Source organism: Thecamonas trahens, assembly GCF_000142905.1.
Source record: "Thecamonas trahens ATCC 50062 unplaced genomic scaffold supercont1.27, whole genome shotgun sequence".
Taxonomy (NCBI): domain Eukaryota; order Apusomonadida; family Apusomonadidae; genus Thecamonas; species Thecamonas trahens.
Genome location: NW_013657653.1, coordinates 254,439 through 265,205, shown reverse-complemented (window position 1 = coordinate 265,205; position 10,767 = coordinate 254,439). Strand labels below are relative to the sequence as shown.

General features: G+C 66.2%; 5 protein-coding genes across 5 annotated transcripts in view; 2 read left to right on the top strand and 3 right to left on the bottom strand.

The window, feature by feature from the left end:
* Window positions 1-665, top strand: part of AMSG_05832 (uncharacterized protein) — a gene marked incomplete at both ends in the record, with an annotated part of 882 nt that extends 217 nt beyond the window's left edge. The window contains one exon of the mRNA XM_013901777.1: window positions 102-665. Within this exon, the coding sequence (XP_013757231.1) occupies window positions 102-665 (564 nt within the window). The remainder of the gene's footprint in view (window positions 1-101) is intronic.
* AMSG_05831 (uncharacterized protein) lies at window positions 579-1,753 on the bottom strand (the record flags this gene model as incomplete). The annotated part of the gene is made up of 2 exons (XM_013901776.1): window positions 579-1,546; window positions 1,661-1,753. The coding sequence occupies 2 exons, from the start codon at window positions 1,751-1,753 to the stop codon at window positions 686-688; spliced, it is 954 nt and encodes a 317-aa protein (XP_013757230.1). The 3' UTR covers window positions 579-685.
* A 443-nt stretch (window positions 1,754-2,196) lies between these two features.
* AMSG_11911 (uncharacterized protein) lies at window positions 2,197-5,345 on the top strand (the record flags this gene model as incomplete). Its single annotated transcript, XM_013901850.1, has 2 exons — window positions 2,197-4,046; window positions 4,439-5,345. 2 exons carry the CDS (start codon window positions 2,197-2,199, stop codon window positions 5,343-5,345), a joined length of 2,757 nt encoding a protein of 918 aa, XP_013757304.1.
* AMSG_05828 (NOD3 protein) lies at window positions 4,734-7,112 on the bottom strand. The gene is made up of 2 exons (XM_013901775.1): window positions 7,057-7,112; window positions 4,734-6,728 (listed from the first exon to the last, which is right to left on the bottom strand). Exons 1-2 carry the CDS (start codon window positions 7,075-7,077, stop codon window positions 5,394-5,396), a joined length of 1,356 nt encoding a protein of 451 aa, XP_013757229.1. The 5' UTR covers window positions 7,078-7,112; the 3' UTR covers window positions 4,734-5,393.
* A 2,263-nt stretch (window positions 7,113-9,375) lies between these two features.
* AMSG_05826 (pyridine nucleotide-disulfide oxidoreductase) overlaps window positions 9,376-10,767 on the bottom strand; it is a gene marked incomplete at its 3' end in the record, with an annotated part of 1,726 nt that continues 334 nt past the window's right edge. Inside the window, exon 2 of the mRNA XM_013901774.1 lies at window positions 9,376-10,703. Coding sequence (XP_013757228.1) covers window positions 9,376-10,653 — 1,278 coding nt within the window. The 5' untranslated portion in view covers window positions 10,654-10,703. The remainder of the gene's footprint in view (window positions 10,704-10,767) is intronic.

Here is a 10,767-nt window from a genome sequence, read left to right as displayed (position 1 = left end):
CCCCCTCACACACATCCATCCATCCATCACAGCCCATTGTTCCGCATTCATACTCGATGCAAGTGATGGCGAATGGGTCGTGGCCATCGGCGCCGACCAAGGCTCTGGCATCGGGCAGCTCGACGTTCTGGTACTCGCTCCTCGACAGCAACTCGGTCTCCATCGAGTGCAGCAGCTCGCAGCCGCAGCCGTGTCCGAACCAGGCCACTGTGCTCTTTGCCCGCAACGCATCGTCCGAGGTGTCTTACGACAGCGGTGGCTCGTGCACAGCCCGCTGCCTCCATGGCCGGCTGTGTGCGGGATCGGGCAACGTGCATTGCTCCACCACGCCGCCGAACCTTCTTGCACGGATGGCAGACGCCCGCGAGGCCGGTCTGTGTCCGGCCGCCCCGCCGTCGAGTCCGGAAGCGATGCGTACGCTGGCAGATGCCGCCGTGGCGCGAGCAAACGCGCGTCACCGGCCACGCCGCCAGCCACGTGGCTCGGCAACGCTGTATGTGTACGAGATTAGCGCGGAGGCGCGGCTGTTGTTCTGCTGGGGCGGGAATCCACTGTGGATGATCGAGTCGACCCCGGTCGGTGGCGTCTCGCTCGTCTTTACCAGTTACGCGCCGTCGCCCCGGGCTGGCGTCTCGTACGATGTTCCCAGTGGGTGCATCTGCTGATGGTACGGCACGGTAGGTGTTCAATCGTCCGAGTCGGAGAAGATGTACGAGTTGACCGAGGCCGAGTTGATGTTGCCGCCGCGGTACGAGTTCTTGCGCTTGTTCTTGACCTTGGTAAAGCCCTTGCCACGGGTGTGGACCATCTCCTCAAACGCGCGCGCACCGTACGAGTCACCGCCGTGCGGGCCGGTGTATGAGTTGTCGCGCAGCGCTTCGGGCACCGTGTAGATGAGCGAGTCGTCGACCCGCTTGAACGGCGTGGACGGCGCCCGCGGCCCGCCCTTGCCCGCCATCGGCTTGGCTGTCGAGTTGTTCAGCTTCTTCTTCTTGGCTGGCTGCGCCATCGAGGACGACGACGACGACGACGACGACGACGACGACGACGACGACGACGACGACGACGAGCCAGAGCCAGAGCCAGAGCCAGAGCCAGAGCCAGAGCCAGACGATGACGACGACGACGATGACGAGCGCTTGCGCTTGTTCGACGACTTGCCCGAGGCATCCGCGCCCGCAGAGGCGTCGGCATCAGCCACCGGTGCAGACTTTGAAGGCGCCGCCGCCGACGACGACGATGACGACGACGACGATGAAGACGATGCAGCCGCATCGTCGTCGGCATCGGACGACGACGAAGACGACGACGCCGCCGCCTTGGCAGCCTTGGCCGTAGTAGCCTGCGATGCCGACGACGACGACGACGACGACGACGACGATGAGGAGGACGACGACGACGACGATGACGACGACGAGCCCTTTGCGTCAGCCTTTGCCTTCTTGGGCGTAGCAGCCTTCTGGGCATCGTATGCAGCCTCAAAGACAGCCATGACCTCCAGCGCCTTCTCCAGCGATGGAGTCGAGCCATTAACCGACCCAGTGTCCTGCGATGGGCATCCGATGGCAGATAGGGGGAGGGGGGTGAGTTGGAGGGGAGGGGGGGGGGCGGGCAGGTGGGATGGGGGGGATAGGGGAGGGGACCGGTCATTGGCCCGTACCACCGAAGAGGCCTTGGCCATGGCCTTGGCGGCCTTGTCCCAACCCTGGGCCTTGAGGTATGCGTAGACAACAGCAGGAGCTTGTGCAGACATGGAGGGATGTACAGCGAGAGGTGACCTAGACCCTCCTCTCCCACCCCCCCCCCCCCCCCTGTGCCCCCCTCTGTGCCCTGTCGGTGATGGTGATGGTGATGGCGGAGGATCCGGATCGAGTGACGGGGGCGGGGGGGGGGGGGGAGAGGGGGGCCTGTGGGGATTGATATTGATGGCCAGTTCGCTCTGGGGGGATGCAATTGTTGATCATGCTCCCAAGACGAATAGGGGCCTGCGATGGGGCAAGGATCGTCCCTCGGCGAGGCTGTTGCTGGAGTGTACTGATCATGATCATGATGATGGCCATGATTGAGACCTTGGCAGCGACAACGACTGCGACTGCCGTCGATGAGCCCATAGCACCTTCACCACACACACACACACACACACACACACACACACACACACATACATACATACATACACACACATACACTTGACTCATGCACAAACAGTACTTTGTCCAGACGCCGCCATCAGTGGCAGACAACCCGTACAGGGCCTCGCCGCTGCCGGGCATCCTCGATGCGGTCCTGCCGGCCGACAAAGCGGTGACAGCCCACGCCTGGCTTGACGCCCTCGCTGCCCGCTGTGCCCGCCCGGGTGGCGAGTACGCAGTGGCGGCCGATCATCTGGCTACCGTGGCCGAGGCCGGTGCCTTGCCGCGCCTGGTCCGCGCTGACGGCTTTGGCACCGACGCATCGGCTGTCGCTGTCGATCCGGCGTGGGAGCTGCTCTCGGCGGCTGCCCGTGACGAGGGCCTCATCGCCACGGGCTACGGGCCTGGCCGCGCTGTCTTTGGCCGCCACGCCCGCGTGGTCCAAGCTGCCATGCTGTATGTCTTTGCGCCGGCATCGGGCATGGTCTCGTGCCCACTGGCCATGTCCGATGGCGCGGCGCGGCTGGCCGAGACGCTGCTGGCCGATCCGGCTGGTTTCGGCCTCACAGGCGCCGCCGAGGACGAGCTGCACCAGGCGTACGAGGCGTTGCTCGGCCCAGGCGATGGCGGCGCCAGTGCCGGCCAGTGGATGACCGAGCGGACCGGTGGATCCGACGTGCGCGCGTGCGAGACCGTGGCCGTCGCCCTCGACGACGCCGGGCACTACGCGCTGCACGGCTACAAGTTCTTCACCTCGGCAGCGACTGCCGAGCTGGCGTTTACCCTCGGCCACATTGTGGACGACGCCGCCGACGATCCGCACGCGGCGCAGCCGGCCGGTGCCCGCCCGCCGCAGCCGTCGCTCTTCCTTGTGGCCGTCGACGCGAAAGCGAACATCGCTAACGGCTCCCTCCGGGTGGCTCGGCTCAAGGAGAAGTTTGGCACCAAGTCGCTGCCGACAGCCGAGCTGGAGCTCCGCGGCCTACGGGCGACGCTCATTGGCAGGCCCGGTCACGGCATCAAGCTCATCTCGCTCCTATTCAACCTCACCCGGATCCACGCCCTCATCGGCTCGACTTCGGGACTTGCCTACCTCAACGCCGTCCTTCTCGACTACTCGACCAAGCGACGCGCGTTTGGCAAGACGCTGCTGCAGCATGACCTGCATGTTGTCACACTCTCGCGCAACCTGGCTGTGTCGTCGGCGCTCTCGCTCCTCACCGTCTTTGTGAGCGATCTCCTCGGCGCGGTCGAGGTCGACGCGCTCCCGCTGCCGGCAGACGATGCCAGCTCGTGGCTCCTGCCGCGCCTGGATGCTGAGTCTGGCGAGGACCTGCTACGCATTGTCACCCCGCTGTGCAAGATGTACGGCGCCCGCCTCGCCAACGCCGGCATGCTCGACGCGCTCGAGGGCATGGGCGGCGCCGGGTACATGGAGGACACCGGCCTGCCGCGGGTCTTCCGCGACAACTTTGTCAATGCCATTTGGGAGGGCACCTCGAACGTCCTCGCCCTCGACACGCTGCGTGTGCTGACCAAGAACCCCGCCGTCCTCCCGCTCCTGGCCGCACAGATCGAGTGGCTGGCCGGCAAGGTTGCCACCGCATCGCCAGCCCCGGCCTCCGCCACCGATCTCGCCCCACTCGCCGCCCTCGTCACTGCTGCCGCCAACAAGCTGGTCAGTCTCGGCGCTTCCCTCACGCCACCCGACTCTCGTCTCTTTTCCTTTGGCCTTGCCCGCACTCTCCTGGCTGGCCTCCTTCTCCACCACGCCGCCACCACCGATGCACCCGCCGATGCCGCCGCCGCCTACACCTTTATTGCCGACGAGCCACTTCTCCCCTACGGTTTGACCAACGCCTCTATGCGTGGCGCAGCCGGCACTTCCCGAGCCCAGTCGATGGTGTCTCGCCTGTAGCCGAGCCACGCCTGGTACGACCACGCTCGACCGCTGCGCGATCAAGCCTCTGCCGCCCAGGACCACCACCACCACCACCACCACCACCACCACCACAGCTACCGCTGCCGCTGCAGCTGCCGAACAACCAGCCGCAGTCGTGGCCTCTAGTGAATTGCAGCCGATCAGCACCCCCCCCCCCCCCACCTGCCGCGTGGGCGAACCACCTGACAAGGCCCCTCAGCCCCCTGTCGTTCCCGGCAAAGCCACCACACGGCACCACACCACTCCACCCCCGCTCACGCACACGAGACAGCACAACAACACTCAACCCCGCTCACCCCACACTCTCCGCCACTATGTCGTCGGGGAGGCAGGGACGTGGGCCGCCGAAAGGGTGGGAGCTCAGGCCGCCAGCGTGCTCGTGCGCCGGGTGCGCGGCGGAGAGCCTGCAGGGCCCACACATGTTTGATGCCAACATGTTTTCCATCTTTGACGACCTGCGGGCCAACGCGGACGTGGTGGCTGCCGAGCTGGCGAGTGTGATGCGGCCCGAGGCGGCCGATCCCGTCTTTGCCCTCGATGGCAACTACTCGGGCTGGGCCGGCGATGAGTCGTTCAAGTCGATTGCCGACGCCGTGGCAGTCCAAGGCGGCTGGGCCTCGTGGTGGAACAACGTGGCGCCCGACGAGACCAACCCGGACTGGCTCGCCTACGGCTTTATTCCGGCTCACGGCGAGCGCGTCGAGGCAAACTGTGCCGCCTGCCCGCGCACCGCCGCCATGCTTGACCGCATCCCCTCCATCCGCGTCGCAGGCTTCTCGCGCCTCCGCCCGCGGACGCAGATCAAGCCGCACGTCGGCTTTACCGGCCTCCGCTTTGGCTCGCTCGCCTTCCACATGTCCATCGTCGTGCCAGAGCCGGATTCGGCCGCCATCGCCGACCCGCTTGCCGACCAGTACCGCGCAGACGGCTCGCTCGTCGCCACCGGCCTCCGCGTCGGCCCGCTGCTCCACGAGTGGCGCGCCGTCGGCGACGCCGTCGTTTTCGACGACACCTACCGCCACTCGGCCTGGAACTGGGCGGCCTCTGACCGCGTCATTCTGTACATCGACTTTGCCGTCAATCCCATGGTCGATCTCCCGCTGCCCATCGACGCACTCCTCTCGCTGCTCATCATGGAGGACCTGGTCACTGCAGACGACTCTGGCGACGACGCCATCGTCGACGCCGTCGCCGTCACTCCGCCATCGGTCTCGTCGTCCGACGACGACCAGAGCGGCTCTGAGAGCGACGATCTTGCCGAGTACATGTAGCAGGCGCAGCGAATGAAGGGCCAGCCAGGCGTAGAGGGAGGTGTTTGTTCAAAGCGCGAGCGCGTCGTTGTCGCGGAGGAGGCGGAGCGTGGCGATGCTCTGCTCGTCGAGGACGACCGGAACCATGTCGATGAGAACCAGGGACGACGTGGCGAGGAGGGAGGCGAGGAGGGCCTCGACGTGCTGCTCGTGTGCGTACGGGTTGTTAGACAGGACCAGCTCGCGGAGCGACGACGATGGCAGCGCGCCGAGGATGGCAGCGACGCCGGCGTCGTCGACGGCGTTGGATGCGAGGGCAACGCGGGTGAGCGACGGGAGCGCGCCGAGCGCAGGCACCAGCGAGCCGACCACGCCGGCCGACGTGATGGCGTTTGACGAAAACTCCAGCGCCGGCAGCGGGTACGACTCGGTCACAAGCGTGTCGACAAAGTGCGCAAAGCCCTCGTCGGTAACCTCGTTGTCCGAGAGGTCCAGCACTGCGAGCGGCGGCCGCGAGCCGAGTGCATTTGCCAGCGCAAGCACGCCGTCGTCGCCAATGTGGTTGCCCGCAAGGTTGAGCTCGGTGATGACCGCGTTCTTCTCCAGCGCCACCGCCAGTGACGCCGCCGCCGCCGGGCCAAGGTCGTTCGAGCCGAGCCGGACCGTCTGCAGGAACTTGTTGCCCGACAACGCACGCGCCAGCGACTCAACGTGCTCGTCGCGCAGCGCCGCAGACTGCATCGAGAGCGAGACCAGCGCCGAGTGGAACCGGATCGTCGACTCCATCGACGTGATGGCCTCCACCGAGAGGCTTACGTCGTCGAGGGCGAGCTCTGTCCGCAGCGGATGGTCAAAGAAGGCCAAGATGCGGGTGTCCGGCTCAATGCCCTGCGCCTCGAGCTTGCGCGAGTAGTCGAGCTGCTGCTGCATGCAGTTGATGGCGAGGAACCACGCCACGTTGTCTTTCTTGGTCTCGGCCTCGCAGTACAGGGTCCGGCCCTCGACCACCAGCGCCATGCACGGCCGCTGCATGTTGTCGCGGACCTTGAGCCCGTCGACCACGCACACCGCCAGCGGAATGGTGCCTTTGGGCGTCGTCGCGTTCTGATCGTTGTAGTACGCCAGCGCACCCTTGCGGAGGACAAACCACCGCCGCTTCCAGTTGCGCTCGTTCTTGGCTTTGATGTTCATAAACCCGCACATCAGTGGCTGCTCCGCCACCACCGCCTCGTTACTCGGGCCCATCGGCACACTCTCCACCGCGTTCTTCGCCATCTCCATCATCAGGTTCAGCTTCTGGTTCATCTTGAGGCAGAGCATCATCAGCTTCTGCCCGTTGAGCGAGGCCTTGCGAAGTGCCTCATGGTCGCGGGCGACCTGCTCCTGCAACGCAGCAATCTCCGTCTGTCCCATAAACCCACCCCCACCATGGTCATCACCACCGTCCCCATCCCCTCTTGTGAGTCACCCTCTCTATACCTCTGTCTTTTCCCTACCCCCCCCCCCCCTTGGTCCCCCCCCCCCCCTTTCCCAAGCCAACAGGCAAAAAATGGTTACCGTCGGAAGGTGACCGCCTCTTTCGCCGACAGTGGCCTTCCCTACCTGCACCAGACCATGGACATGGCGGGGGGGTGGGAGGTGATGGGGGTAGGGAAGGGTAGGGGGAGAGGGGAGGAGGGGGTGGAGAGGGTGGAAGGGGTGGAGGAGGTGGAGGGGGTGAGAAGGTGCTTACCTGCACCGCACTGTCGGCCATGCTTCCGTGACCTGCGTGCACAGGGGGAGGGACAGGTGGACGGAGACGAGGGAGAGTGGCAGAGGAGGTGGCAGCGGAGGGGGGGGGAGGGGAGGGGGAGGGGGAGAGGGGGAGGTGTCAGACCGGAACATCTTATCCACAGCACACACACAAACACACACACACACACACACACACACACACACACAAACATACATACATACTACAACACTACTTGAAGATCTCCCTCTCGTGCTTTCTGATCGCAATGTTAATGATGTAGACTAGAGTGTCTACGGACCGGCCGAACGTCGAACGAAGCCCCTGACCGTAGGAAGGGACTCCCCGGGCCCGACTAGGCGCAAGCTTGCCCGTGAGCCTCGTCGCACGCATGATGCGCCTGGACTTGGGGTCTGACCTTGGGGAAAAGTCAGGACATGGATCGGACCGGCGTGAGCGCGAGCCGGGCCGAGTAGGGGTGATCCGCCACCCTACACACACGCAGGGGCTAGTGATCCAGCAAGGGAGAGCGTCTCCTGCCTTGGATCGCGTGCAGGGTGAGGAAACTGGAGCCGTTGGGAGCTTCTGTGTTCCATATCACGTACTGGAGTGTTGTTTCAGAGAGGCTAGCACGCTTCATGATCGCTTCCCTGGCCGTATGCGCCTCCCATTCTTCCTGTCTCATTGAAAAACTCCAGATCACTGATCGCCTCCACAAAACCTACTAAATCACCTCCCCCCCTCCCCCCCCTCCCCCCTGATCGTATCCCTCCTCCTTCAATCTCCTTCTCCCTCACCCATCCGTCCACACTCCACATGCCATCCAGACCTTGCGCTTGCGTGCGTTGAGCCGCACTTGCGATCTCATCTCACCCCACTGCACTCTGATGGCCGCCTCGTCGACGCCCGCCGTGGTGACTGTCCAGATCGGCCAGGCGGGCAACCAGCTCGGGCGCGAGTTCTTGCAGACGTATGCCGAGGGCGTGGGCAAGGACGGCGTGACGGGCGCACCGTTGCTGCGCGAGGGCGGCGACGGGCGGACGGTGGCGCGGGCGGTGCTGGTGGACATGGAGCCCAAGGTGGTGCAGCAGACGCTGGCGGCCGCGGAGAAGAGCGGGCTTATCGACTACCCGGCTGACGCTGTGGTGTGCCAGCAGTCGGGCTCGGCCAACAACTGGGCGTACGGGTACCATGTTCACGGCGCCGCGTCCGAGGCTGCCATCGTCGACGCCGTCCGCCGCGAAGCCGAGGCTGCTGATGCGCTCGGCGGCCTGCTGCTGCTGCACTCGCTGGCCGGCGGGACCGGCTCGGGCCTTGGCGCGCGGACGACCACTGCCCTGCGTGATGCCTTTGGAGACGCGGCCCTGTTCAACGTCGCTGTCTGGCCGTATGACACCGGCGAGGTCATTGTTCAGAACTACAACACCCTCCTCACTCTCAGCTCGCTGTATCCGGTCTCCGACGGCGTGGTGCTCCTGCCCAACGACGCCGCCCACGCCGTCGTCACCCAGCTGCACAACATCCGCGACGTCTCGTTTGACCATCTCAACGCCGTCCTCGCCAAGCAACTCGCCGCCGTCCTCCTCCCGGCCGCCGCCGTTGACACCGCCCGCATCGACTGTTCGCTTGGCTACATACCCGACCGCTACCTCGCCGCCTCGGCTGGCAACCCGCTGCTGCCCAAGGCCCGCGCCCGCGCTGCCACCGCTGCCGCCGCCTCGCCTCTCCCGCCGCCTCTCGCTCCGCCCGACGACCCGCTCACGCCGCTCCTCGCCTGCACACCGCACCCGGCTTTCAAGCTGCTCTCCATCAAGACCCTGCCGCAGCTCCCGCCAGCTTCACTCGCTTTTGCCTCCAACTCGTGGGGCCAGGTCCTCAAGCACCTCCGTCAGATGCTAGTGGCCAACGCGCCCATGGAGGAGGGCATCCGCTGGCGGATCAAGGCCGGCTCGCGGTCCGCAAACGTCGCCGTTGCCAACGCGCTCTTCCTCCGCGGGCCCGACCTCCCAGCCACACTCCCGTACCTTCCCTCGTTTGTCGATCCGGCGCTGTATGCCCCGTGGACTGGCGCTCCGCACCACGGCTGCCTTGTCCGCGCCTCGCGATGTGGCGCTACCGGCTCGGCCTCGGCCAAGTCCGCCACCCTCCTCACAAACTCGGCCGGCGCGGTCGCCCCGCTCGCGAAGCTCCTGGCCAAGGCCGACGCCATGATGGACTCGCGCGCCTATCTCCACCATTATGCCCAGCACGGCGTCTCGGCCGACGACCTCGTCCTCGCCTCGCTCGATCTCGCCCAGGTCGCCGCCGACTATTCGGCGCTCACGCCAAGTGGCTAAGCGTCTCGCGTTTACTGGATGGCACACGACGAGCTCCCGCCGCCCCCCCGCTTGCGCTGCTGCTGGCCGGCCGGTCCGGCGGTGGGAACTTGTTCATGAACTTGCGATCGATGTGGTTTTTGAGACGCCACACCCACGAGCCCGCAAACGTCATGCCCTTCCACACCCCGACCGCGCTGCCGTCGCCCATCGCGAGCAGCGAGAGGAAGCCTTCCTGCGGCTGGTACTCGGTGAGCGAGTGGGTGTGCCACGGTTCGTTCCGCGCGCCGCCGATCAGTCGCCCGCGGTTGGCAGTCACAAACGCGAGCAGGTTGTGCGCAAGGACCGGCGCCTCGCGTACCGCATACACCCCAGCCTTGGGCACCCACGGCGCCGACGTGAGGCTCACCGTGTCGCCAGCGCCAAATACAAACTCGGCACCGGCCACACACAGCTGTGACCCGACCGCCAAGTATCCACGGTCCGAAAACTGGAGCCGCTCCCCGTTGCTCTCGGCCATTGTCGCCATCAGCGGTTGTGGTGCGGCGCCGGTTGCCCACAGCACCACGTCGTACGCCGCCTCAAACGCCAGGCTCGATCCCGAGTCGCCCTCGCGCCGCTCGCCCACTACCCGCCCGGCCTCCACCTCGCTGACGACTGTCGACGTGACGATGGTGATGCCGCGGGCCGCAAGCGCGGCGTCCACCGCGGCCGCCGCCTTGTCGCCGGCGGCCTGGTGCAGGATCGGGTCAGGCGTGATTAGCGTCACCTCGGGTGCCGCCCGCCCGCTCCGCACCACCCGTTCGCGGTACGAGGCCGCGAGCTCGATGCCTGCAGCGCCGCCGCCCACGACGACGACCCGCAGCGGGGCATCGCGCCCGCGCCCGTCGCCGAGCGCCTGCTCGGCGTCCTTGAGCTTTCCGAGCAGCTCGTAAATGGGGCGGGTGGCGATGGCGTAGTCGGCCACGCCGGGCACGGTCTCTGCCCCGCGAGTGGTCGAGCCGACGTCAAACGAAACAACGTGGAAGCCGAGCGTGGCCCCGCTCGCCAGCACCAAGTGGCCGGTCTTGCCGTCGTCGCCCACCTCGGCTGGAGCATACACAACCGTGTCGACCACGGCCTCACACACAAACTCTGCCCTGGCCGCCGCCGCCAGCTCGGCCAGCTCCATCTGGGTCTCCTCCGGCTGGTACATGCCGGCCACCGCGCCGGGCATCATGCCCGAGTACCATGCCGTTGGCCCGTCTGATACCAGCACCACCCGCACGCCCTCGGGCACCATATCGTTGCGGGTCCACTCGTCGAGCACCAACGCATGCGCATGGCCACCCCCTGTAGCCGACCCCCCCCCCATATCCATACATCGCACACAATATTCGCCCCCCCCCCCCCATCG